Source organism: Marmota monax, unplaced genomic scaffold (assembly GCF_021218885.2).
Source record: "Marmota monax isolate L192 unplaced genomic scaffold, Marmota_monax_Labrador192_F-V1.1 WCK01_AAM20220418_F8-fsc00035, whole genome shotgun sequence".
Taxonomy (NCBI): domain Eukaryota; kingdom Metazoa; phylum Chordata; class Mammalia; order Rodentia; family Sciuridae; genus Marmota; species Marmota monax.
Window position 1 is genome coordinate 14,152,315 of NW_026691961.1, and position 27,777 is coordinate 14,180,091.

Genomic DNA, 27,777 nt, shown 5'->3' on the forward strand with positions numbered 1-27,777 from the left:
ATATATATATATATATATATATATATATATATATATATATATATATATATATGAAGTATTGATTCAAAATGAGTGAACCTTGAAAACATGCTAAAATGAATGAAGGCAGACACAAAAAGACACACATATCCCATCTGACTCAAATGTATGATATGTCAAGATCATTGTACTGTCACATGTAACTAATTAAAACAAATAAAAAATAAAAAAAAGACACACATAGATTTCATTGATACAAATATCCTGAATAAGCAAGTCCATGAAGACAGAAAGTAGATTAGGAGGCCTGGATTTGGGGCTTAGTAGTGGAGCGCTTGTCTAGCATGCAGGGGCCCTGGGTTCCATCCCCAGCAATGCGAGGGGAAAAAAAAAGCCAGGGGTGGGGGTGGGGGTGGGAGTGGGAAATAGGGGCTGAGAGCCAGCAGTACTGGGTAAGACAAATGCTCCAAATTTGATCAAGCCATAGTTGCACAACTCTGTGATTGTACTAAAACCATTGAATTATACACTTTCCATGGGTGAACTGTAACTGAAAACAGCTATAAATCAGACAAGGGACCCCTGGGCAGGGGTGGGCAGTGACCATGGGATTCCAGTTTCTAGTAAGGTTCTGTCTCTCAATCTGGGGGCAGGGACACCCTGGGGTGGTTACTTTATGAAAATACATCAGCCCAGGACAAATGATACATTTCGACACACATTCATTTTTATTTTTAAAAATATTTTTTGGTACTAAGGATTGAACCCAGGGGTTCTTCACCACAGAACTACACCCCTAACCCCTCTTCAGTTTTTATTCTGAGACGGGGGCTCGCTAAGTTGTTTAAGGCCTTGCTAAATTGTTAAGGCTGGCCCTGAACTTGCAATCCTCCTGCCTCAGCCTCCTGAGATGCTGGGATTACAGATGCCATTGCACCTAGCAAAATATAAACTTTTCAAATACAGGTGAGTGCTAACAGGGCCCTCTCAGTGCCTACCGCATTCACCTAACCATAACCCTGACTCTATGGGTACCGTCCAGAATCTGGAGAGCAACCCCAGAGAAGATGCTGATCCCTGCTCCCCTTGAGGCTCTGTCAAGGCTGCATCAAGACGCCTTGGTGTGCACCATTCCTCCCCAGCACTGCAGCAGGGTAGGAATGTCTGTCTGTCCTTCCACAGAATGCTTCAAAGTGAATGTGTTCTTGTCCCATTGTACAGATAAAGAAACTCAGGTCTGAGGGCTGGGGATGTGGCTCAAGCAATAGCGCGCTCGCCTGGCACGTGTGCGGCCCGGGTTCGATCCTCAGCACCACATACAAAGATGTTGTGTCCGCCAATAACTAAAAAAAATAAATAAATATTTAAAAATTTTTCTCTCTCTCTCTCTCTCTCTCTCTCTCTCTCTCTCTCTCTCTCCCCTCTCTCTTTTAAAGAAAAAGAAAAAAAAGAAAGAAAGACACTCAGGTCTGCCTGCTGAGCTGCCCTGGGTGGACAGCCCTTCCTGGTCCATTGGCCTTTCTGAACCTCCGTTTCCTCATCTGTAAGACAATCAGATCATAGTGGGTGGTAAGGAGGTACAAGCTGGAGGCCTTGGCTGGTCCCTGACACCCAGTAGGAGTTCAGCAAGCCTTGGATCCTTGGAATCCCTCCAGGGCAGTGGCCATCCAGAAATAAGAAGTGTCCACCCAGACTCCATCCCAGGGGGCAGGCACAGGGATGAACACTGAGCAGGAAGTCTGTGCCGCTCAGGAAGTGTCACAGGGCCCTTCCAGGCAGGCAGCAGACAGCAGGCTCATCCTCACCCAACCCTCTCTTCCTGCCCTTTTCCCACTGGTTCATGGCGCACCACCACCTCCGGGGTGTGTTTGGGGGATGCAGGAAGTCCTGGAGGGTTGTCCCAGCCACTGGGGGGAGACTTGTGACTTGGAGAACTGCAGTGGGGGCAGAGGGAAGATGGCCCCGCCCATGCTCTGGCTCCTCGCCCTGCGCCCTACACTGTGTATTGGTGGCACTTAGAATCGTCCCAGTCTCAACTCCAGCTCCACCCACTGGACACCGTGTGTACTCCGCCCTGTTCTAATGCTCAAGTGGAAATTCAGAAGATCCATGGATTTTAGGGGAGGCAAGAGCCCTATGTGCATGGATTGCTGAGAACCACACCAGGCCACTGTGTTGGACACCCTGCCCCCAAGAGAGCCACACCCACCTCCTAGGGGCTCTGTGAACACAGGGACCTTATTTCAAAATGTCAAAACAAAGTACCAGCAATATTTGATTTAATATTAACTTTTCCCTCGGGATGTTTATTTTTTTTTAAACAGGCTGGGTTTTTTTAATTTTTTTTTTTTTGAGAGAGAGAGAGAGAGAATTTTTCAATATTTATTTTTTAGTTTTCGGCGGACACAACATCTTTGTTTGTATGTGGTGCCGGGCCGCACGCATGCCAGGCGAGCGCTACCGCTTGAGCCACATCCCCAGCCCAACAGGCTGGTTTTTTAGAGCACTTACTGAGTGGAAAGTACCCCTGTGCTTCCCACATGTCCCGTACAGCCCCATCTCCAGAGCCTCCCTGCACCAACCTGGGACATGGATTCCAAGTGGTGAAACTTAAAATCACTCAAAGTCCAAGTTCACATCAGGGGGCCCCCCATGGTGTTGCTGTTCTGTGGATTTGGACCAAGGCACGATGACACATCAAGGTGTCATACAGAGTCCCTGCCTTAAAACCCTCCTGTTTTGGTAGCAGCCTGAGGTCCAACGCTCGTCTTTGCCCTGGACAGTCTGTTATGGTTCAGTGCTTCCGTACAGTCCTGCAAACACAGGGCTACAGGACAGTGCCCCACAAGGGTCCTTGGTGACCCCTACCTTGTGCCCCCACCCCACACACATCTGCTCTCTGCCACTGCAGATGAGTTTGCTCTAAAGGGACTCCTTCCCTGCCTGCCCCATGCGTCTTCTCTCAGCACAATCATTTTGTGACTCACCCAGGATGGACAGTTTATCCCTTCTTCCTGCTGCGGGGGATCCCATTGGGACAGCAGCTCTGCTGGGCCTGGTTTGGGCTGCCCTGAGCCACCCACCCACTGCAGGTCTTTGTTTAATGCCTTCCCATTCCTCCTGGGGTGGGGGGGGGTAAGAAGGGGAGTGGCACTGATCACACTTTGGGACGACAGAATGCATACGGATTTCACTTCCCCAGATCTTTGCTTTTCCATTTTTACTTTGTGTTACAATTGGGGCATTGCATTGTGGTTGTTTTTCGTTACTGGGGATTGAAGCCAGGGGTGCTCCACCACTGAGCTACACTCCCAGCCCTTCTTACTGCAAGACAGGGGCTCATGTAGTCGCCCAGGTTGGCCTGGGGCTTGTGATCCTCCTGTCTCAGCCTCCGGGGTCGCTGAGATTAGAAGCCCGGGCCACCGTGCCCAGCTGCACTGGATTCTTTAGATGGGTGTCTGAGGTCGTGTGTTTCGGTGGATTCCGATCTGGGATAGTGAAGGACCCATTGCCAAATGTGCCTCAGAGAAAGCGCATCTGGATCTCTTTGCGTTTCTGACAGAGACAGCTGAAGACACCACCCCCACAGTGGGCGGGAGGTGATGGGAATTAGCCCAGATCTGACCATTTTTTTCAGGTTGTGGGGGGCCAGCACTGGGGTTTTCACCCTGTGGCACATTTTGCAGCGTTTCCTGTTTCTGACTCTTTGATCATTTTGAGAAGCCATTTGACATCATCTCCTGGGACTCGTTTGATGAGTGGGGTGCGGAGGGGAGTGTCCAGCCGTGTGGCCAGGAACACAGGCTCCTGGGACAGGTAGGTGGCAGATTGAGGAGCCATACTCTGTCCCGATGTACCTTCCACGGGGCATGTCCCCTCTTTGCACCTCAGTTTTTCATCTGTAAAATGGGGCAGCGTCAGGAGCCACCACAATAAGGTAGTGGTGCGGGGGAAACGCACGTATCCAGTGCAGAACGCCTCATGCCGCCCGGGACCCTCGCAGGTTTGCTTTGGCAACACTGTTGCTCACATTTTAGCTCGGCTCTGGGGATATCCACAGCTACCAGGTTCTGGGGCCCCTGCCCTGTGGGCAACTTGCACACACAGTCACGCTGCGAGCCGGGCGCGTCTTACTCCTGAAAGCCTCAACCGCAATTCTGCAGAGCTACTGTCCCCTTCTGCAGATGGGGAAGCGAGGATCAGATCCACTCACTCCGAGTCTCATAAGGTAAAGGCAATAACTGGTCGTACCAGGAGGTGAACCTGGGCCCAAGGGACGCACCAAAGCGCCACCTCACCGGCCATTTAGGATAAGGCTCACTCCCCCAGAGGCAGGGCTACAGCCAGGCACCGGATCCCTGCGCCAGCACCTCTCCTCCCCTGGTCTCTCTTCCCCCAGGTCTCTCCCTCCCAGGTCTCTGCTCCCCCAGGTCTCTGCTCCCCCAGGTCTCTCCTCCCCCAGGTCTCTGCTCCCCCAGGTCTCTCCTCCCCCAGGTCTCTGCTCTCCCAGGTCTCTCCTCCCCCAGGTCTCTCCTCCCCCAGGTCTCTCCTCCCCCAGGTCTCTGCTCCCCCAGGTCTCTGCTCCCCCTGGTCTTCCTCCCCCAGTCCCCACCCCCCACTCCGGCAGCCCCATCCCCCACTCCAGAGCAGGAGCAGAGAGGGGAAGCTCTGGGGGCAGCACACCCTACCTCTAGGCAGGAAAGGGGGGCTCCTCCCACTGCCTCTCTCCAGCCCTGCCCCTCGCATTGTGCAATAGTCACAGCTCATTCCTCTGGATTCCTTTTTCCTTATCATCTCACTGCTCGGCAGGAAGGAAAAAAACATCCCCGTCTACTTTTCGCCTTAAACAGCTGCAGCTGCAGAGTCTTATGAGAGACTAGCCCAGAGAGGGTGAGTAGGGTGTCCAGAATGGCACAGCAGGAGAGGGACCAGGTGGGCCTCCCCGGAGCCCTGGCTGTCAACCCTCCAAGCTCACTCCATTCCTGAGATGGCCTGCTCCCCTCCTGGCCTTTGTGACCCTGGTGAGGTGTCATCCTTGGCTTTGCTATTGTTAATCGCTAGCTCCCTACAAGCCTGTGTGTGCCAGGCACTGTGCCAAGTACCTGGGAGACGGCTGTGAGTAAAACTGAGACCCCACCTTCCCAGAGTTCAAGGCCAGCCTCAGCAATGGCAAGGCGCTGAGCAACTCAGGGAGACCCTGTCTCTAAATAAAATGCAAAATAGGGCTGGGATGGGGCGCGGTGGTTCAGTGTCCCTGAGTTCAATCCCTGGTACCTCTGCCTATCCCCCCCTCCCCCTAGAAAAGAAAGAAACCAAATGAATGTGTGCCGTGAACTCCAGACAGGGAACTGTCGCCGTCGTCTAACCAGGGCTGGGGGCTGGGTCGTGTTTGCCTAGTGTGTGTCTGGCCCTGGGTTCAAACTCCAGCACCGTGAAAAACAAATACAACTTGAACCAGGCATAAGATAGAGGAGCCATCTCCTCTTGGCAAGGGGCCAGGGCTGCCCTCACGAAGAAGCGGTGAGTGAGCTTAAAGCTCCGCAGTGAAAATGAGCTGCCAGATATTTGAGGGGACAGCATTGCAGATGACAGGAACAGCAGGTGCTGGCACTGAAGACCCAATTTTCAGAGGAGAAAACTGAGGCTCAGGGAGGTGCCGATGCCTGCCTGGGGCTACCCTGCTGGAGTGGCGGGACTGTAACCAGCTCCCCCCAGCAGAAGGGCTACATTTTATCCACCAGGCAGTGAAAACCCCGTGACACTCTTGTAGCACAGGGGACTGGAGAGCAAGGCCTAACCTGTTAAGCCTCATTTTGGAGGAGCAGAGGTTAAAAAAAAAAAAAAACCTCCCGGACTCCTGACCTGCAAAGACAGCTGATCCTCAGGAGGAGGCCTACTGGGGACCCCAAGTCCACCGGCCTCCCCAACCCAGGGCAAGAGTGCCCTGCTGGCCCCGAGGCTGAGGTCTAATTTGGCTTTGTCACAGCTGTGCTGTGTAACTTTGGGCTGGTGTCATGGTTTGTCTCGTGCCACCTCAATCCTTTCAGCCAGGCATGGCGGTGGCAGATGGGAAAATGGGTCCCCAGCACCAAGGCCAGACTGAGGGACCCAGCCAAGCCCAGAAGGTGGAAGAGAGACCGAGACACGGCAGCCTGGTGCTGTCCTCTGGTGGCCGGGTCTGGGATAGGCGGAGTCAGAGCACATTCCCGATGGCTCCCGACTCGTTCCCACTGGACTTCTCCCGCTCAGATTTGGCTGCGGGAACCCCAGACCTCTGTCCAAGTGGGGATGGGGCTGTCCCTTTCAGAATCCCTCGTGGAGAAAGCAGTCCCCAACTCGCTCCTAAGATGTGCAACCTGAAGTCTGCAAGAACCCCAGGCGCTGAGCGTGATGTCCACGTCATTTCAGGTCAATGGGGCGGGCCGTAGTGGACAGAGCTTGCAGCTCATCCACTCCTTGGTCCATCTGCTCATTTGTACCTGTGTTGACCAGTCCCTCCCAGGCAAGTGGTCCCTGCCCCAGTCTGGTGGCCTAGCCCGAGCCAGTGACCCAGCCTGTGACCCAGGCAACCTTGGTCATAGAATCAAAACTGGGGCGTGACCCTGCGGATGGGAGGAGATTGTGTTGATCAAATACAATTTTTCCCACGAATATGACGATGCTGTTACAGCATTATTTAAATAAGTCTTCTTTGTGTGGATTTTGGTCAAATGGTTACATTGTTAGGTTCAATTCCTGTTATTTGTTTCCATTTTTAGAACTGCTTTTTTTCCTTTTAATTCTTCTTAGTCCCCTCCCAATTTTATTGTAAAAATATACAAAAGTACAGAAAAGTTCAAATAATTCTGCCTTGGTCAGTGTTCATAGGGTTGTCCCCTATATCCAAGGGGACTGGCTTCCAGGATTCCCCCAGGACACCAAAAAGCATCTGGGGATGCTCAAGTCCCTTATGGAAGATGGCACATTTGCATATAACCTAGGCAGTTCCCCCAAGTTTTGTTTATTTATTTACTGGTACCAAGGATGGAACCCAGGGGAGCTCAACCCACTGAGCCACATTCCTAGCTTTTTCTGTTTTGAACTTTGAGACAGGGTCTCCCTAAGTGGCTTAGGGCTCTCTAAGTTGCTAAGCTTGTCCTTGAACTTACGATTCTCCTGCCTCAGCCTCCTGAGTCACTTAAGGATGTGCTCCCACACCTGCCCCTCCAGCTTTACATCATCTCAAGATCACGTGTGTGTGTGTGTGTGTGTGTGTGTGTTACTAGGGACTGAACCCAGGCCCTCACACATGCTAGGCAAACACTTTACCACTGAACTACATCCCTGTGCCCTAGATTATTTATAATAACTATGCACTATACATACTATAAATGCTATGTAGATAATTGTTACACTCTATGATTTAAGGAGTAATCACAGAAAAAAGTCTGAACACATGCAGTGCAGACCCTATTTTTTTTTATAATATGTCCATCCAAGGTTTGCTGATCCCCGTAATCTGATACAGAGCACCAACTATATTTGCTTTTGCACACACTTGCCCATCTCAGAAGCTATTCCCCTTCTTGTTGACCAATTTGAAAGTAAGTTGACACAGGGTTTATGTAATCCCAGCAACCCGAGAGGCTGAGGTTGGAGGATCCCAAATTTGAGGCCAGCTTCAGCAACTGAGACCCTCTGCAATTTAGCAAGGCCCTGCCTCCCAATAAAAATAAGTAAATAAAAAGGACTGGGGAAGTAGCTTAGTGATAAAGTGCTCCTGGGTTCAACCCTCAGTGCCAAACACAGTTAAAAAGTAAAAAAGAAGTTGTCCACGCCTGTAAGCTTTATTCTTAAACACTCGGTTTGCATATCATTAGAGTTCAGTATGTATTGACAGGTGTCTTTCAGATAAGATGTGCATACACAATGAAATGCCTGAATCTTGTATCACACCATTCCCAGAATTTGGACAGAGCAGATGCCTTTGTGACTCCATCACCGTCACCCTCAGAGAGCCCCTCCGCCCTTCCTAGCCCCCACTTCTGGCAGGGAGTTCCGATTTGTTCCACCATGCACATGAATTTTCACTGATGGGGTGCACTCCTGGACGGGGTGAAGCTTCCTTCACTCAGAATAATGTGTCCTTGACTTATCCAGGCCGTTGCTCTTAGAATTTTTATTTATTTATTTAAATTTTATTTATTTATTTAGTGGTGCTGGGGGTTAAACCCAGGGCCCTGTGCGTGCAAAGCCAGCACTCTACCAACTGAGCTACACCCCCAGCCCCTCTTTTTATTCTTACATATTAACCCAAATGCCTGAGGTACCCTTATCCATCCTCTTGTTTACAGACCCCAGCGATGATGATTCCAGTTTGGGGCTGTTCATCTACCTTTTTTTTTGGGGGGGGGGACGTGGATGTGCCACTTCTCTGGCTGTGCAGCATGGGTAGATGTCTGTTTCTTTTCTTTTTTTTGGGGGGGGGGTTGCTGGGGATTGAACCCAGGGCCTTGTGCATGTGAGGCAAGCACTCTACCAACAGCCCAATGTCTGTTTCCTTTTATAAGAACCTTTGAGACCTTTGCATAATCCCACCAACAATGTATGCTGGGAGTTTGGGGGTCTTGACCATCCCTGTCAGAATTTCATGGTGTCAGTCTTTTAAAACTCTCATCATTCATGTGGGCAAGTCTGATGAGTTTTCAGGAATGAATATACCTATGTAATCATGATGGAATACTTCCTGGTTTTATTTTATTATTTATTTATTTGGTACCAGGAATTGAACCCACGGGCTCTTTACCACTGAGCCACATCCCCAGCCCCTCATAATATTTTATTAAAAGTCAGGGTCTCGCTGAGTTGCCTAGGACCGCCCCCGCACACACACTAAATTGCTGAAGCTGGTTTTGAACTCGTGGTCCTCCTGCCTTACTCTCCTGAGCTGCTGGGATTACAGGTGTGTGCCATCTCAACTGGCCATTTCCTTTATCTTAAAAAAGAATTTGAAAAAACAGCTCGAGAGGCCGAGGCAGGAGAGTTGCAAATTTGAGTCCAGCCTGAGCCATGAAGTGAGGCCCTAAGCAACTTAGTGAGACCCTGTCTAAAAAGGTAAAAAAGGGCTGGGGATGTGACTCAGCGGCTAAGCACCCCTGGCTTCAACCCTGGTACCAAAGAATAAAATAAATATAAAAGAATACTTCCTTCATTCTCGAGAATTCTCTCTCTCTTTGCAGTCAACCCTGCACTTCCCTGTATACACACACACACACACACACACACAGAGGCACCCACTCTTCTGATTTCTAGCACCATGGCTTAGCTTGGCCTGTTGCAGAACTTGAAGTAAACGGGATCGTAGAGTATAGGCTCCTCTTGGGCAGGGTTCTTCTGCTCACATGGGTTTTGAGGTGTGTGCATCTTGTGCAGTATGTCAGCGGCCTGTCCCTTTAACTGCTGAGCCATGTTCCAGGGTATAAACACCTGCGATTCCTTCACCCCTTACCCATTGTTGAGGGTGCCCAGGGAAGCTCCCAGATAAGCAGGACTCTAAAGAATGTGATAACGGAGCAGGCGGAGCAGGCGGCTGGCCACTTCCCTTCTCTCCAGAGTGGATCAAAGCCCAGGGACCTTGGTTGTAAAGTGAAAGAACATGAACCATCTGGGGGGTGCCCGTGTGCGGCCTGTCTCATGGACTCCCCCTGCTGGCAGGGCCCGGGTGGCCTCCCCGGCACAACCCATCAACAATGTAGGAGCACACGATGATAAAATGTCCAACATCTCTGGGTCGAGTCCTCCGAGTTCTTTCCTTTATGCTGGGGTCTTCAAAGCCCTGGGTTGGGTCTGTTTCTGAATCGTGGCTATTTTGCCCTTGGCTGCTACGAATGGCCTCAGATGGGTCTCTGGTGGGCACGTGCTCTCATCGCTCGGTCATAGGTGGACATGGGCTGAACTTGAAGAGAGACCATTTTGCAAAGCGACATGCCTTTTGCATGCACCAGAGCAGCACCGCGGGCTCCGCTGGCCTTCACTCATGCCCCCGGGACTCTGCTCTCTTAGGTAGGTCAGCTTCCAGCGGAGCCTGGGTTTTCTTTTCTGGCCTTTTCTCTCGTGCTTTTCTTTTGGTCCTGGACTAAACCCAGGGACACTCTCCACTGAGCTGTGTCTTCAGCCCTTTTTAATTTTAACTTTGAAACAGAGTCGCTAAGTTTCCCAGGCTGGCTTCAAATGTGCAGTCCTCCTGCCGCAGCCCCCAGTGTCACTGGGATGACAGACACATGGCCCCACACCCAGCAGGGTACCCAGATGTTTAATTTGTATTTCTTAGATGACGAGTGATGCCGATCTTCTCACCATGTCCCTATTGGCAAGTCACATATCTTTTTAGGCAAAGTGTCTGTTCAGGTACTTTGTCCACATTTAAATAATAATAATAATTATTATTATTATTATTATCTTGCTGAACTGCAGGTTGAACCAAAGGGGGGTGGTGCCTACTACTGAGCTACATCCCCAGTCCTTATTTATTTATTTTTATTCTAACTTGTTTGCCGAAGTCTAGCTGGAATGCCGCAGTCTGACTGGGCACAATCAGGAGCCACTTGTCAAAAGAAACTAACTTTATTTTTAGAACCACACACACCAAACAAAACAGCCTCTCAGGAAAAACCCTCAGAGCCTCAACTGCCACCACCGGCTTTCCACAAGCCTCTCTCTCCCACACAAGCTTCTCTCCACCTCCCACAATCCTCCTGCTCTTGAGGCCGATTGGCTGGGTCACATGGGCGGAGCCAAAAAAGTCCCCCAATGAGCAGCTCCGTGGTCTGAACGGGCAGGGAAACAGCCCAATGAGCATCACTGCAGAGGAGCCAATCAGCTAGATGTTGCTGGGGCCGAGGAGCCAATCAGCTAGATGTTGCTGGGGCCGCTGTGAGACAATCATCAGCCGGCAGCTGGAAGTTTGCTGGCAGCTGGAAGTTTGCTGGGGCCCCTTCGGCTGTGGCCCCTTCGGCTGTGGCTCTCAACACTTGTTATGTATGACAGCAAAATGCATTACACTTCATATTACACACATAGAGCACAATTTTTTATATCTCTGGTCATATACAAAGTAGAGTCACATGGTTTGTCTCTTCATACACCTACTTAGGGTCATGATGTCCATCTCATTCCACCATCTTTTTTACCCCCAAGCCCCTCTCTTCCCCTCCCACCCCTTTGCCCAATCTAGAGTTCGTCTATTCCTCCCAAGCTCCCCCTCTCAACCCCACTATGAGTCAGCCTCCCTATATCAGACCAAAAATACAGCATATGGGTTTTGGGGATTGGCTAACTTCTGTTACCATTATATTCTCCAACTCCATCCATTTACCTGCAAATGCCATGATTTTATTCTCTTTTATTGCTGAGTAATATATATATATATATATATATATATATATATATAAACAGGGTCTCACTAAGTTGCTGAGGCTGGCTTCGAACTCACAATCCTCCTGACTCAGCCTGCCAAGGCACTGGGATTAAAGGCACTAGAGCCTGGCCCGGCTCTACTCAACTCTTTGTGTGTGTGCATGTGGGTGTGGGTGTGTTTGGTACTGGGGCTTGAACTCAGGGGCACTCAACCACTGAGCCACATCCCAGCCCTATTTTGTATTTTATTTAGAGACAGGGTCTCACTGAGTTGCTTAGGGCCTTGCTAAGCTGCTGAGGCTGGCTTTGGACTCAGGATCCTCCTGCCTCGGCCTCCTGAGCCGCTGGGATTAGAGGTGTGTGCCCTGCCGGCTTCTGTTTGTGTTTCTCTGACACTCCTCCCGAGCTCCTCTTCCTCTCCTCCTCTCCCCTCCTGTCCTGACACGTCCTGCCCCGTTCCCATCTCTCTCTCCTGCTCATTTGGCAGCTGAGGAGTAGCCACACCGAGGAACCTGGGTGACTTCCAGACGGAGCCACAGGGCGCTCTCCCAGCTACTGCACTGAACAGCGCGGTGCCTGGTCACAAATGGCCACTTCACTCTGGGGATGGGTTTCTGGAAAGAGCACTGCCAGGCCAGGGTCCCTCCTCTGTGACTGCCAGGTGTGGCCAGGTCCCGCCTTGTCAGAGGCACGAGGAGGCTGGGTCCTGGGACTTGGCCTAACCCTTGGTTCTGTCCACCCAGGCTGAGCTCTCCTTGGTCGTCCCCATGTGCCCTGGCATAGGACAAGTCCTGCAGTCCCTGGTGGGACCCCATGGTCCTGGCTCCCAGGCAGCCGTGACCCTGTGTGCAGCTCAGCTGCCTTTGGCATTGAGAACAGCCACTGTCACGGGAGCTCCTCAGGTCCCCACCAGCCTGTCTTCTTTTATTTTCTTACATTTGATTGATGGATGGATTGATTGATTTTTGGTAGGAGGACGGAACCCAGGGGTGTTCCACCACTGAGCCACATCCCCATCCCTTTTTATGTTTTATTTTGAGACGGGGTCTCACTAAGTTGCTTAAGGCCTTGCTAAGTTTCTGAGGCTGGTCTTGAACCTGAGACCCTCCTGCCTCAGCCTCCCAAGTGGCTGCAATTGCAGCCTGCCCCACCATACCCAGTTCTGCTCTGCTCTCGTTTTAAGATGACCGTCCACTGAGCGCATCCAGGTGGTATAGCTGTTTCTCAAGGGCCCTGTGGGGTTGCTCTTATTTTGCCTGTTTTACAGCAGAGGAGGTGAGGGCTGGAGGTGCAGACAAGTGTCACCCAAGTCCCCAGAGCTGGACAGCACAAGAGTCAGGTGGCCTGGTGAGGTGGACCCCCACGTGCACACGTGTTCCCATGCCTAAAGAAGTTTCTAAACCAGAGGACGTGGACGTCCTGGTCACGGGTCCCTCGGAGAAGAGCTAGGTGTGGCAGGACTCCCGCCCCCAGCTCCCGGTCAGTCCCCTGGCCTCAGGAGTCCTCCCAGCCTGGGAGGCAGTGGAGACTGAGCCTGTGGGTGGCCCCCGCCCCTTCCACAGGAAGCTGGGACAAGGCAGTCTCTGGCCTCATGAAGACATCACAATAGTGGTCAGTCACCCAGCCAGGCTGCTGGGGCGGCCGTTGCTTCTCTCCTGCTTGTCTCTGGCCACCAAGCCTCACCATGAGGACTGCTCAGGATGAGGACCAGGAGAATGAGGACACGGAACCCCAGGTCACCAGGACACCACTGCTGAAACAGAGGAACAAGGAGGAGCCAAAATGGAGCCAACCTCAGGGTGAGGGGCGGGGGCTGAGAGTGGCCAGGGACAGGGGGATGCTGGGGCCCACGGGGAAGCAGGAGGCCGGATGGGGCCACCTGGCCCAGCCAGGGCTGATCCCCGGGCTCACCACCTCCCCCAAGTCCCACCCCCCCACCACCCAGGTGACCCCACAGGGACACGGGCAGCAAGGCCTCTGGCAGCACACACTCTCTTTGAGCCCACGAGGACAGGTGGCTGCGGACATCACATGGGGTCAGGTCACTGCCCGGCCTGGGGGACATGGCCCTGGAGAGTCCCCAGTCACCTCTCACTGTTGATGCCTGGTGGCGCCAGCAGGGGTCGGCAGGACCACAGGGCACTGATGGGCAATGCTGCTCACAGCTGGGAGTGACTCCTAGGGGGGAGGCCCAGGGGGCTTCATTTCCGACCCTCCTTTGTCTGTGAGAGGGATGAAAACCTGCCGGCCAGGGATGCGGGGACCTCTCCCTGTCCTGGGGAGTGGAGCCAGTGGGTAGGACAGGGAGGGGCTTGCCTCTGCCCCCACCCCAGCAAGCTCGGGTGGGAGGCCCAGGAGCCCCCTCCAGCCTCCAGCCTCCAGCCTCCCTTCCTGGGAGGGGCGGGAAGAGCCGGTGGTGGAGAGAAACCCTGGGTCCCTGTGCAGGACAAGCCACGGGCCTGTCCCTGGAGACACGGGGACCCTCTGCCCACACACGCCCAGGAGGCTCCCTCTCCTGCCCACCTCTCGGGTCCCAGGCTCCGGACTCCCTTGTCGGAGCTGCTTCCTGAGCCTGTGGGGCAAGGTGGCAGCTGGGAGGAGGGGCTGGGGCCCGATGAGCAGGTGGGGTGCCCAGACACTGCGGGAGGACCTGGGGCTCAGGGAGCAAGTCTGGGAGAGTGGAGGGCAGGACACCCATAAAGGCCTCCTCCCAAGGAATTGGGCGCAGCCCATTGGGGAGCCATTGTGACAGAGGCAAGGGGCAGAATGGCAGCGTGGACTCCGGAGTCGGGCCTTTCAGCTCCATCCTTGGCTGTCACACTTATTTACTGGGACCTCAGGAAAGTCTCCTGCTCTCTGAGTCTAGTCTCACACCTGCTGCCTGGAATAGGGGAGCCCCCGTGCTGCACGGGCAGGAGGACTGTAGGAAGTGTGTTAAGCACCCAGCTCAGAGCCCGGCTGGCGATGGACGGCCCGAGCTCCTGTGTCCTGGGCCACCTGGTGCTGCTCCCAGGAAGAGCTTGTATCCCAGGACACGAGGGCACAGTGCAGTCAGACGTGCCCAGGTTCAAATCCAGCTCCTCCACCTACGGCCACGCAGCCGTCGAAGCTGACGCATCCTTCCAGGCCCCATCTGCTCTCTGGAGTGGGCACCTGCCCGTGGGCACTCAGTCCTGGCAGCTGAGGGCGCTCTTCCCTCCTCTCTCCTCAAGGGCCACGGCCTCCTTACAACCGTCCTGCAGGAGGCTCCCGCCCTCAGCAGCCCACAGGTGAGTGCAAAGTGCCCTACACCTCTCTCCTCGCACACACTTCCTGCTCAGACTGCCACAGGCCCCTGGCCTGACCATGGGCCCAAACTGCCCGCTGGAAAGCCCTCCTCCCAGCCCCATGGCTCCATGGCCCTGCATCTGGTTAGGGCCTCTCTGTGGCTCCCACAGGCTGTCCCAATGTCAGTGGCCTTGAGCATCACTCTGACCAGTGTGTGGTCATTAGTAGACACCCTGGCGTACAGTAGGTGCTCAGGAGATGCTTGTAAACTCCCTGCAAGCACATCACCTCCACCTGGATCACAGAGATGGAGAACACAGACCCCCAGGAGGGGCCTAGGTTTGGGGATTCTCCATATTTTCCAAGGAGTTCTCAAGCACTCCAAAGAACGGTCAGGTTGGACTGAGGGTCCGCTTCACAGTGCTGCAACTAATGCACAGAGAAAGGTTTGTTCTGGCTCCCAGTCCTGGGGTTCCAGTCCATAGCTGGCCAGTCCCACTGCTCTGGGCCTCTGCAGAAACCAGATGCCCATGACAGGGAGGCAATGTCAGAGCAAACGATTCCATCACGATCTGGGCAGCAGAGAAAGACCAGGGTCCCACAGTGTCCTCAGATCCCAGTGACCTAAGGACCGCCCCTAAGTCAAGGTCCACACACCTCCCAATAGCGCCACCCTGGGGACCAAGCCTTGAACACATGGACCTTTGAGAGACACTCACGCAGACCATAGTGGACAGTCAATTCCCACAGGTAGCCTCAGGGTGACACAGTGACAATGACCTCTCCCTTGGAGAGTGCAGACAACCCTCAGGTCCCCCATCCTAGCTTCCTGCCAAGTGCGGGGCATGTCACCCTCCCCTGCCTCAGAGCTCACCCTGGGGCAGCCCCACCCCTCTCCAGGCAGGGGGTGCAGACAGACCTGGCTCTGCTCGGGGACACTGTGGAGCGCCACCAGCGTTCTTGTTCTTGCTTTGGGGCTTATTTTGGGGCGCTGGGGTTCCCCCTGGGTCCCATGCATGCTGGGCGAACGCTCCCCTCTGAGCTGCGCCCGGAGCCTCAGCAGCATGCTCTTGACAAACCCAGCCACCAAAGGACACAGGGAGGGCCTCCGTCCCAGGTCGCCAGGCACACCTGTGGGCCAACGTCCAGGTGCAAGTCCAGCGGCGAGGCTGGCTGTTCTTTCCACCACAGGCATGGGGACAGACTGGGGCTAACCCCGCAGGTTGAGAAAGGGGGTTGAGCTGGGCAACTGGCTGGACAGAAGGGACCTGGGTTAGACCCAGAGGTCCTCCAAACCCCCTGGGTCCTGACTTTGCCCGCCAGCCAGAGCGTCATGACTGGGGGGGAAGGAGTCCTGAGGCTGATGGGCAGGTGGATAATGGGTGGCACGACCCTAACCAGGTGGTCTTGGGTGCTTAGATGACCACCAGGAACAACCAAAAGACAAGAAGTCACAGCGGGGGTGGTGTGTCCAGCTGGGTTGGGCCCAAGGGTGGGGGTGAGGCGGTGCAGGTCTGACCTGCCTCTCGCCCACCCAGGTATGTACACCAACCTGCCCAGGATCTCGACCTCCTTGCCAATGCGCACCGTATGTCCCTACTGTGGCCACCTAGTCGTCACGGAGACCACCCCTGTCCCAGGAATCCTCACCTGGCTACTGTGCTTAGGCCTCTGTTTCTGTGGGTGAGTGGCTGGCCCTCGGCTCCAAAAGGCCCTGCCCCCACTTGCAGGGGGGGTTCCTCCTGGGAGAAAGGGCTGGCATCTAGCAGCCAGGTGGGCAGCAGGGCTGTTTGTGGAGGACAGGCAGGAGCAAGGACAAGGAGTCCCGATGCTCGCCACTGACCACACTCAGTGGGAGTCACGCCTGCCACAAGAGGGTCCCCAGCAGTGCCTGTCACCACCATGGGGAATCCCTGGCCTATGGAGTCGCCCAGCAGCTTATAGGAGGCTGGCCGTCCGAGGGCAGTGAGGGCCAGGGCCAGGTGGTGCACTTATGGCCCATGCCCTATGGCTGCAGGTGCTGCCTGGGCTGTTGCCTTGTGCCCTTCTGGATTCAAAGCCTGAAGGATGTGACCCACTCGTGCCCCGTGTGCAAGCACCATCTCTACCACTACAAACGCATGTGACCCCTGCCCTGGAAATAAACCTGCTGACGCTCCTGCACGTGTGTCCTGCGCCCGGCCATGCCATGGCCTCCTCTGACTCCAGTCACCAGGGAGGTGGGGTGTGGCCCACAGGAGCCTGGAGCACAGCAGATGCGCAGGCCGCGCTGGCTGGATACGGGAAGGGTCCTGTCCCTGAGGTGCCCAGCGCAGACCTCAGCCTGCTGTCCACCAGGAGGCCCGTCTTTTGCCCTCGCCCACCCGCACCCAGGCTCTCAGCTGGCCCTGCGGGTGGACTAGCACTTGGTACCGAGTGCAACCCCAGTGGGCATCTCCCTGAGCCGCCCTCCCCTGGCCGACGCTGTCCAACTGGGGTCCCACCTGGGCCTCCTCTCCCACCCACTCCTGCACCCTGCAGCCTCTCTCCTGTGCCTCAGAGAGCTCCCTCTCCCTTCCTGGGGGCAGGGTGGCTGCAGCGGGCACCACCTCTTCTTACCCCAGACCCCTGCCCTGTCCCTGCTGCCCTGCAGGGACCTGCAATGGCCCTGGTCAAGTCTGCCCTGCCCTCCTCACCACTGGGGGCTGCGATTGGTTTGGGCAAGGGTCAGTCACCTCAGCTTGGACTGTGCCGACACATGCCCAGACCCTGCCACCCTCAGACCAAGATTGATTTTCTTTTTGTACCAGGGATTGAACCCAAGGGCACTTAACTATCGAGCCACGTCCCACATTTTTTTTCAGGGTATTTATTTTTCAGTTGTAATTGGACACAATATGCTTGTTTTATTTATCTATTGCTCTGTGGTTCTGAGGATCAAACCCAGGGCCCCGCAAGTGCTAGGCAGGCCCTGTACTGCTCAGCCCCAGGCGCAGCCCACATTTCATCTTCTTAAATATTGAGACAGGGTCTCACTGAGTTGCTTAGGGCCTTGCTAAGCTGCTGAGGCTGGCTTTGGACTCAGGATCCTCCTGCCTCGGCCTCCTGAGCCGCTGGGATTAGAGGTGTGTGCCCTGCCGGCTTCTGTTTGTGTTTCTCTGACACTCCTCCCGAGCTCCTCTTCCTCTCCTCCTCTCCCCTCCTGTCCTGACACGTCCTGCCCCGTTCCCATCTCTCTCTCCTGCTCATTTGGCAGCTGAGGAGTAGCCACACCGAGGAACCTGGGTGACTTCCAGACGGAGCCACAGGGCGCTCTCCCAGCTACTGCACTGAACAGCGCGGTGCCTGGTCACAAATGGCCACTTCACTCTGGGGATGGGTTTCTGGAAAGAGCACTGCCAGGCCAGGGTCCCTCCTCTGTGACTGCCAGGTGTGGCCAGGTCCCGCCTTGTCAGAGGCACGAGGAGGCTGGGTCCTGGGACTTGGCCTAACCCTTGGTTCTGTCCACCCAGGCTGAGCTCTCCTTGCTCGTCCCCATGTGCCCTGGCATAGGACAAGTCCTGCAGTCCCTGGTGGGACCCCATGGTCCTGGCTCCCAGGCAGCCGTGACCCTGTGTGCAGCTCAGCTGCCTTTGGCATTGAGAACAGCCACTGTCACGGGAGCTCCTCAGGTCCCCACCAGCCAGCCTTCTTTTATTTTCTTACATTTGATTGATGGATGGATTGATTGATTTTTGGTAGGAGGACGGAACCCAGGGGTGTTCCACCACTGAGCCACATCCCCATCCCTTTTTATGTTTTATTTTGAGACGGGGTCTCACTAAGTTGCTTAAGGCCTTGCTAAGTTTCTGAGGCTGGTCTTGAACCTGAGACCCTCCTGCCTCAGCCTCCCAAGTGGCTGCAATTGCAGCCTGCCCCACCATACCCAGTTCTGCTCTGCTCTCGTTTTAAGATGACCGTCCACTGAGCGCATCCAGGTGGTATAGCTGTTTCTCAAGGGCCCTGTGGGGTTGCTCTTATTTTGCCTGTTTTACAGCAGAGGAGGTGAGGGCTGGAGGTGCAGACAAGTGTCACCCAAGTCCCCAGAGCTGGACAGCACAAGAGTCAGGTGGCCTGGTGAGGTGGACCCCACGTGCACACGTGTTCCCATGCCTAAAGAAGTTTCTAAACCAGAGGACGTGGACGTCCTGGTCACGGGTCCCTCGGAGAAGAGCTAGGTGTGGCAGGACTCCCGCCCCCAGCTCCCGGTCAGTCCCCTGGCCTCAGGAGTCCTCCCAGCCTGGGAGGCAGTGGAGACTGAGCCTGTGGGTGGCCCCCGCCCCTTCCACAGGAAGCTGGGACAAGGCAGTCTCTGGCCTCATGAAGACATCACAATAGTGGTCAGTCACCCAGCCAGGCTGCTGGGGCGGCCGTTGCTTCTCTCCTGCTTGTCTCTGGCCACCAAGCCTCACCATGAGGACTGCTCAGGATGAGGACCAGGAGAATGAGGACACGGAACCCCAGGTCACCAGGACACCACTGCTGAAACAGAGGAACAAGGAGGAGCCAAAATGGAGCCAACCTCAGGGTGAGGGGCGGGGGCTGAGAGTGGCCAGGGACAGGGGGATGCTGGGGCCCACGGGGAAGCAGGAGGCGGGATGGGGCCACCTGGCCCAGCCAGGGCTGATCCCCGGGCTCACCACCTCCCCCAAGTCCCACCCCCCCACCACCCAGGTGACCCCACAGGGACACGGGCAGCAAGGCCTCTGGCAGCACACACTCTCTTTGAGCCCACGAGGACAGGTGGCTGCGGACATCACATGGGGCCAGGTCACTGCCCGGCCTGGGGGACATGGCCCTGGAGAGTCCCCAGTCACCTCTCACTGTTGATGCCTGGTGGCGCCAGCAGGGGTCGGCAGGACCACAGGGCACTGATGGGCAATGCTGCTCACAGCTGGGAGTGACTCCTAGGGGGGAGGCCCAGGGGGCTTCATTTCCGACCCTCCTTTGTCTGTGAGAGGGATGAAAACCTGCCGGCCAGGGATGCGGGGACCTCTCCCTGTCCTGGGGAGTGGAGCCAGTGGGTAGGACAGGGAGGGGCTTGCCTCTGCCCCCACCCCAGCAAGCTCGGGTGGGAGGCCCAGGAGCCCCCTCCAGCCTCCAGCCTCCAGCCTCCCTTCCTGGGAGGGGCGGGAAGAGCCGGTGGTGGAGAGAAACCCTGGGTCCCTGTGCAGGACAAGCCACGGGGCTGTCCCTGGAGACACGGGGACCCTCTGCCCACACACGCCCAGGAGGCTCCCTCTCCTGCCCACCTCTCGGGTCCCAGGCTCCAGACTCCCTTGTCGGAGCTGCTTCCTGAGCCTGTGGGGCAAGGTGGCAGCTGGGAGGAGGGGCTGGGGCCCGATGAGCAGGTGGGGTGCCCAGACACTGCGGGAGGACCTGGGGCTCAGGGAGCAAGTCTGGGAGAGTGGAGGGCAGGACCCATAAAGGCCTCCTCCCAAGGAATTGGGCACAGCCCATTGGGGAGCCATTGTGACAGAGGCAAGGGGCAGAATGGCAGCGTGGACTCCGGAGTCGGGCCTTTCAGCTCCATCCTTGGCTGTCACACTTATTTACTGGGACCTCAGGAAAGTCTCCTGCTCTCTGAGTCTAGTCTCACACCTGCTGCCTGGAATAGGGGAGCCCCCGTGCTGCACGGGCAGGAGGACTGTAGGAAGTGTGTTAAGCACCCAGCTCAGAGCCCGGCTGGCGATGGACGGCCCGAGCTCCTGTGTCCTGGGCCACCTGGTGCTGCTCCCAGGAAGAGCTTGTATCCCAGGACACGAGGGCACAGTGCAGTCAGACGTGCCCAGGTTCAAATCCAGCTCCTCCACCTACGGCCACGCAGCCGTCGAAGCTGACGCATCCTTCCAGGCCCCATCTGCTCTCTGGAGTGGGCACCTGCCCGTGGGCACTCAGTCCTGGCAGCTGAGGGCGCTCTTCCCTCCTCTCTCCTCAAGGGCCACGGCCTCCTTACAACCGTCCTGCAGGAGGCTCCCGCCCTCAGCAGCCCACAGGTGAGTGCAAAGTGCCCTACACCTCTCTCCTCGCACACACTTCCTGCTCAGACTGCCACAGGCCCCTGGCCTGACCATGGGCCCAAACTGCCCGCTGGAAAGCCCTCCTCCCAGCCCCATGGCTCCATGGCCCTGCATCTGGTTAGGGCCTCTCTGTGGCTCCCACAGGCTGTCCCAATGTCAGTGGCCTTGAGCATCACTCTGACCAGTGTGTGGTCATTAGTAGACACCCTGGCGTACAGTAGGTGCTCAGGAGATGCTTGTAAACTCCCTGCAAGCACATCACCTCCACCTGGATCACAGAGATGGAGAACACAGACCCCCAGGAGGGGCCTAGGTTTGGGGATTCTCCATATTTTCCAAGGAGTTCTCAAGCACTCCAAAGAACGGTCAGGTTGGACTGAGGGTCCGCTTCACAGTGCTGCAACTAATGCACAGAGAAAGGTTTGTTCTGGCTCCCAGTCCTGGGGTTCCAGTCCATAGCTGGCCAGTCCCACTGCTCTGGGCCTCTGCAGAAACCAGATGCCCATGACAGGGAGGCAATGTCAGAGCAAACGATTCCATCACGATCTGGGCAGCAGAGAAAGACCAGGGTCCCACAGTGTCCTCAGATCCCAGTGACCTAAGGACCGCCCCTAAGTCAAGGTCCACACACCTCCCAATAGCGCCACCCTGGGGACCAAGCCTTGAACACATGGACCTTTGAGAGACACTCACGCAGACCATAGTGGACAGTAAATTCCCACAGGTAGCCTCAGGGTGACACAGTGACAATGACCTCTCCCTTGGAGAGTGCAGACAACCCTCAGGTCCCCCATCCTAGCTTCCTGCCAAGTGCGGGGCATGTCACCCTCCCCTGCCTCGGAGCTCACCCTGGGGCAGCCCCACCCCTCTCCAGGCAGGGGGTGCAGACAGACCTGGCTCTGCTCGGGGACACTGTGGAGCGCCACCAGCGTTCTTGTTCTTGCTTTGGGGCTTATTTTGGGGCGCTGGGGTTCCCCCTGGGTCCCATGCATGCTGGGCGAACGCTCCCCTCTGAGCTGCGCCCGGAGCCTCAGCAGCATGCTCTTGACAAACCCAGCCACCAAAGGACACAGGGAGGGCCTCCGTCCCAGGTCGCCAGGCACACCTGTGGGCCAACGTCCAGGTGCAAGTCCAGCGGCGAGGCTGGCTGTTCTTCCCACCACAGGCATGGGGACAGACTGGGGCTAACCCCGCAGGTTGAGAAAGGGGGTTGAGCTGGGCAACTGGCTGGACAGAAGGGACCTGGGTTAGACCCAGAGGTCCTCCAAACCCCCTGGGTCCTGACTTTGCCCGCCAGCCAGAGCGTCATGACTGGGGGGGAAGGAGTCCTGAGGCTGATGGGCAGGTGGATAATGGGTGGCACGACCCTAACCAGGTGGTCTTGGGTGCTTAGATGACCACCAGGAACAACCAAAAGACAAGAAGTCACAGTGGGGGTGGTGTGTCCAGCTGGGTTGGGGCCAAGGGTGGGGGTGAGGTGGTTCGGGTCTGACCTGCCTCTTACCCCTCCCTCCAGGAATATACACCAACTTGCCCAGGATCTCGACCTCCTTGCCAATGCGCACCACATGTCCGTACTGTGGCAACCAAATCGTCACGGAGACTACCCCTGTCAATGGAGTCCTCAACTGGCTAATGTGCTTAGGCCTCTGTTTGTGTGGGTGAGTGGCTGGCCCTCGGCTCCAAAAGGCCCTGCCCCCACTTGCAGGCGGGGTTCCTCCTGGGAGAAAGGGCTGGCATCTAGCAGCCAGGTGGGCAGCAGGGGAGTTTGTGGAGGACAGGCAGGAGCAAGGACAAGGAGTCCCGATGCTCGCCACTGACCACACTCAGTGGGAGTCACGCCTGCCACAAGAGGGTCCCCAGCAGTGCCTGTCACCACCATGGGGAATCCCTGGCCTATGGAGTCGCCCAGCAGCTTATAGGAGGCTGGCCGTCCGAGGGCAGTGAGGGCCAGGGCCAGGTGGTGCACTTATGGCCCATGCCCTATGGCTGCAGGTGCTGCCTGGGCTGCTGCCTTGTGCCCTTCTGGATTCAAAGCCTGAAGGACGTGAACCACTCGTGCCCCGTGTGCAAGCACCATCTCTACCACTACAGACGTGTGTGACCCCTGCCCCGGAAATAAACCTGCTGACGCTCCTGCACGTGTGTCCTGCGCCCGGCCATGCCATGGCCTCCTCTGACTCCAGTCACCAGGGAGGTGGGGTGTGGCCCACAGGAGCCTGGAGCACAGCAGATGCGCAGGCCGCGCTGGCTGGATACGGGAAGGGTCCTGTCCCTGAGGTGCCCAGCGCAGACCTCAGCCTGCTGTCCACCAGGAGGCCCGTCTTTTGCCCTCGCCCACCGGCACCCAGGCTCTCAGCTGGCCCTGCGGGTGGACTAGCACTTGGTACCGAGTGCAACCCCAGTGGGCATCTCCCTGAGCCGCCCTCCCCTGGCCGGCGCTGTCCAACTGGGGTCCCACCTGGGCCTCCTGTCCCACCCACTCCTGCACCCTGCAGCCTCTCTCCTGTGCCTCAGAGAGCTCCCTCTCCCTTCCTGGGGGCAGGGTGGCTGCAGCGGGCACCACCTCTTCTTACCCCAGACCCCTGCCCTGTCCCTGCTGCCCTGCAGGGACCTGCAATGGCCCTGCTAAGTCTGCCCTGCCCTCCTCACCACTGGGGGCTGCGATTGGTTTGGGCAAGGGTCAGTCACCTCAGCTTGGACTGTGCGGACACATGCCCAGACCCTGCCACCCTCAGACCAAGATTGATTTTTTATCTTGGTTTTTGGTACCAGGGATTGAACCCAAGGGCACTTAACCACCAAGCCAGGCATCACCTTTTTTTTTAAGGGTAATTACTTTTCAGTTGTAATTGGGCACAATACCTTTATTTCATTTATTTATTGTTCTGCGATGCTGAGGCTCAGACCCAGGCTCCGCAAGTGCTAGGCGGGCCCTGTACTGCTCAGCCCCAGGCCCAGCCCGCATTTCATCTTCTTAAATTTTAGGCAGGGCCTTGCTAGGTGGCTGAGGCTGGCTTTGAACTCAGGATCCTCCTGCCTCAACCTCCCAAGTCCCTGGGATTACAGATGTGGGCCACCCTGCCTGGCCACGTTCCAGTGCTTGAGGCTGGGCCACCTGAGGCCACCTGTGAGCTGGCTCCTGCCTCCCCTGCCCCACTCTAGCCAGAACCAAGTGCTGGGCAGCCACCACTTGGGGCACCTTCTGTGGGGCCCCAGCACTGCCTCCCAACCCTCTCCCCCAGCCCCGTCCTGCACCCTCTGCTGTGACTGTCCCTAGATCTGGGCGCCAGTGGCTCGAGTGGGTATCTCAGGACACGGCAGGGATGAGGCTTGTGGACACCAGGAGGGGACAAGGCCAGGCAGGATCAGCCTGAATTGGAATCCTGCTTCCTCAGTCAACTACACCGGACTGCCACATGTGGCCAGGGGCTACTGCCCTGAACAGAGGGGACATTCCGCCACAGCAGCAGGTTCTGCTGGACAGTGCTGGGTTAAGGAGATAAAGTGCCAAGTCCCTATGGAGGCCGCATCCCAGCTCCCATGGAGGTTCAAGGCCTCAGTGTCTTATCAATGGGACCCTCTGGGCAAACTGGGGTCTGGGACCAGGACAGAGGGGGATGGGATAAAGGAAGAACCAAGCAGACTGGCCGGTTTCTCAACTTTGTGACCCATGAAAGTGCCATCTCCCTTACCATCGCTCCCAGTGGGATGAATTTCCTTCACTTAGGGCCTCAGTAATTTGCTGAGACAAATGAATTTCAGAGGGAGATGTGAGGGGAGCATCGGGGTGAAGTGGGTGGGTGTCACTGACAGCACTGCCCCAGGCCTGAGGATGCGCTGCAAACCCAACAGCTGGACAGGACCCGATCAGCAATAAAGGTGTCGAGGAGGGCGGGGGAGGCCGTTTGAGTGTGCAGAGCCCCCAGCTGGAGGAAGTACCGCCTCATGGTCACAGTAGCTAGAGGGAAGGACAGACGGACTCCTCCAGGTGGGAAGCCCCAGACCGCAGCCTCTCCCACTCCCCTTGGCGAACAGGAAAAGCTGAATCCTGAGCCAGCATCTCCGCAGGACCTGGAGCCTCGGCTTCACATTCAAACAGAAATCTTAGGATTCGGTGAGGAAGCTTTCCTGGGGACCTTGGTGCTTGGCTGAGACTGAGGGAGTCATCTCTGATTGTCCTAATTGAGGACCCTGGTGTCAAGTCAGGACACAGCAGAAGGCTCCGGCGACACCGTGGGCAGTGACGGGTCCAGGCGAGGCTACCCAGCCTCAGTGATCCCCAGGAAAGGCCTTGTTTGGGAGGTGGTGGCTCCACAGGTGCTCAGCCCCAGCAGTCCTGCTGGCCAGGCCATAGTCCCAGAACTAGATCCATCAGCAGTTCAGCTTGAAGGACTTCCTTGTTCTGCGCCACAACTCTCCGTGCTGGCTTTCCCTGGGTTCTGAGCCAGGTCCACAGATGGGAGCAGGGTCCTCTACTCCGGTTCTCTGTATATGTGGGTTGCTGGGGCACCGGGCGAGCTCTCCTGAGAGGTAGCCATCATGCTTCAAGGGTGACCAGATACACGGTGCGTTGAGAGGTTCTGCCCAGGATCTTCCATTTTTTTTTTCCTGGTATCTGGGATTGAGCCCAAGGGCACTCAATCTGGAGCCACACCTCCATCCTTTTTAATTTTGAGACAGGGTCTCATTTGCTGAAGCTGGCTTTGACCTTGCAATCTTCCTGCCCCAGCCTCCCTCACCGCTGGGATTGCAGGTGTGCCCCACCATGCCCAGCCCAGCCCCCCTCACCTGCCCCACATTTTTTATGGGTGCATTATAGTTGTACTTATGATGGGATGTCACTACACATCAGCACTCTTTCCTGATCCCATGAATCAACCCCACGCCCTTGGGACGGAGATTGCCCAGGGTTAGGAAGTGGCACTTGCCATGTCTCTCATGTTTGGTTATTAGTTACTTGTAGCACTGGGGACAGGACCCAGGGCCTTGCACATGCTGGCCAAGTGCTATACCACTAAGCTACACCTCAGCTTGTCACCTCTTAAAAAGTAGAAATGACACTGAAAACGGGCTTTTCTTCTCCAAGGTGTTTGCAGGTGCCCGAGGCACAGGTGTCTGAATGATGGAAACCCCCTGGCTCACCCCCAAGGTCATACCTGATCACAACTCAGCCTAAACGAATATTCCCAAGTCCACACCCAGGCTCCCCACCACCGCTCCAGCCACACCTGGCCACCGTGCAGGAAGGTGGGAGGCTTGACCACGGTCTCCACCTCTCTAGAGAGGTGCCCACAGATGGCTGCAGAGCAGGCTGGGGGTACATGGGGCCGTGGCCTCCTCTTGCACGGTCTCCTAAGGCTGGTCCTGGCCTCCATGCTCAGGGCCCATCAGGCCAGCACTTGGCCCTGGCAGGTGAGCTTGGCAGCAGTGGAAGGAAGGGGCGAGTCAAACTGGGTCTCAACACGTTCTGGCCCGGGCAAGCACTGAGCTGCCACCAGGCCCCAATTCTGGTCCCTGAGCTGCCCAGATGCCACGGCTGAACTCAAGGCCAGGGTGCAGTGCTCATTAGTGCTGGCTGTCACCAGCCATTCTACCCTCAAGCCTGGCTGAAAGAGAGGGGCCCTGCCCTTCATCACAGGAGGTCAGCGGGTGTGGCCAGGCAGGGCTCCATCAGGAGCAGCATCGGGCAGAGACATGCCCTGTGGGTCCCACCAGCTGCCAGGCAGGGAGCCTGGAGCAGCCTCAGGCTGACACAATCCCTGAGAAGTAGGTGCTGAATCCTGCAGAAACGAGAGCCCAGGGACACCCACTCCACACTGGTGGGCAAGGCCAGGCAGGATCAGCCTGCCTGGCAGGGACGCTGTCATGGTCTGCTCTGACCCCAGGCGAGGGAACACCAGCTGGCGCTGTGCTCCCCACCACGGCAGCCCTTGGCCACGGGTGACTGGAGTCAGAATTGGAATCCTGCTTCCTCAGCCAACTACAGCAGACTGCCACATGTGGCCAGGGGCTACTGCCCTGAACAGAAGGGACATTCCGCCACAGCAGCAGGTTCTGCTGGACAGTGCTGGGTTAAGGAGATAAAGGCCAGACTGGCAGGCTCTGCCACATAATGGCCCCACAAAACCCTGGGGAGGGGCTTGGGATGTGGCTCAAGCAGTATCGCGCTCACCTGGCATGCGTGGGGCGCTGGGTTCGATCCTCAGCACCACATAAAAATAAAGATGTTGTGTCCACCGAAAACTAAAAAATATTAAAAAATTCTTAAAAAAAAAAATCCTGGGGACACAGTCCTAACTCAATGGTATTTGAAATGTGCTTACAGATGCTCTCCCCAGGAGCAAGGCCTGGCTCCGTGGTCATTTGGATTCCCCCCTGTCCCCAGGGGACCTACTTGCTAGTTGGACTGTGGTGGCCACCTCACTTCAAACTTTCTCCACCCGAGAAAAGTAGTTTTTATACCAGGGATCTATCTAGTCCAGGGTCTCACTAAACTGCCAAGGCCAGCCTCAAACTTGCAATCCTCCTGCCTCAGCCTCCAGGCACACTTCAAGCATGAAGATGGGTCCCCCGCCCGGGAACCCCCTCACAGTAATTGTGTCGCCTTGGAAATGGCTTCACCCACTCTTCAAACAGCACAGTGCCTGTGCTTGCTTTCCCGCCAGGGCAGCAGAGCTGAGCAGTGGCAACAGATGTCACATGGCCCCCAAGTGGCAGTATTTACTATCTGGTCTTTCATGGTTAATTTGTCAACCCTGGCTTTAATGTCAAACCCAAACCAATTAAAAAAAAAAAAAAATTCCTGCACACCTCACTTTAGTAACTCATGGAGCCTTAAGAAGCTGTCACCTCTTACACCCCAACTGAAGGCGACTTCAAGCCTGAGGGCTCAGCTCAGCAATTGCAGATCTCCATCTGACCCAGACACCAATGAGCATGAGCCCGAGAAGCTGCCAACAGGCGATTCTGAGGCCCTGGACAACGAGAGGCAGGCCCCCACCGTGGCAGCTGGTCGCTGGACTCGCTTTCCCCCTCAGCCACAGACCCACACTGGAGTCTGCCTCTGCAGGTCCCCACCGCACTGAGGACGCAGCCA

The 27,777-nt window shown here is 56.2% G+C and overlaps 2 protein-coding genes across 9 annotated transcripts; both read left to right on the forward strand.

The window, feature by feature from the left end:
* The first annotated feature begins 3,676 nt into the window (after nt 1-3,676).
* LOC124093067 (LITAF domain-containing protein) lies at nt 3,677-16,798 on the forward strand. Of its 4 annotated transcripts, XM_046445241.1 has the most exons (6): nt 4,757-4,869; nt 12,641-12,822; nt 12,936-13,172; nt 14,586-14,642; nt 16,179-16,323; nt 16,658-16,798. In XM_046445241.1, exons 3-6 carry the CDS (start codon nt 13,058-13,060, stop codon nt 16,764-16,766), a joined length of 426 nt encoding a protein of 141 aa, XP_046301197.1. In that variant the 5' UTR covers nt 4,757-4,869; nt 12,641-12,822; nt 12,936-13,057; the 3' UTR covers nt 16,767-16,798. The 4 variants fall into 4 exon arrangements, with proteins under 4 accessions (XP_046301215.1, XP_046301180.1, XP_046301197.1 ...); XM_046445259.2 differs by lacking the exons at nt 4,757-4,869; nt 12,641-12,822 and adding an exon at nt 3,677-3,795; XM_046445224.1 differs by lacking the exon at nt 12,641-12,822 and having other exon boundaries at nt 4,741-4,869.
* A 138-nt stretch (nt 16,799-16,936) lies between these two features.
* LOC124093090 (LITAF domain-containing protein) lies at nt 16,937-24,401 on the forward strand. Of its 5 annotated transcripts, none has more exons than XM_058579764.1 (5): nt 16,937-18,866; nt 18,950-19,186; nt 20,598-20,654; nt 22,195-22,339; nt 22,674-24,384. In XM_058579764.1, the coding sequence occupies exons 2-5, from the start codon at nt 19,170-19,172 to the stop codon at nt 23,505-23,507; spliced, it is 1,053 nt and encodes a 350-aa protein (XP_058435747.1). In that variant the 5' UTR covers nt 16,937-18,866; nt 18,950-19,169; the 3' UTR covers nt 23,508-24,384. The 5 variants fall into 5 exon arrangements, with proteins under 5 accessions (XP_058435747.1, XP_058435752.1, XP_058435763.1 ...); XM_058579769.1 differs by having other exon boundaries at nt 16,937-17,744; nt 18,656-19,186; XM_058579780.1 differs by having other exon boundaries at nt 16,937-18,836; nt 22,674-22,817.
* The last annotated feature ends 3,376 nt before the right edge of the window (nt 24,402-27,777 follow it).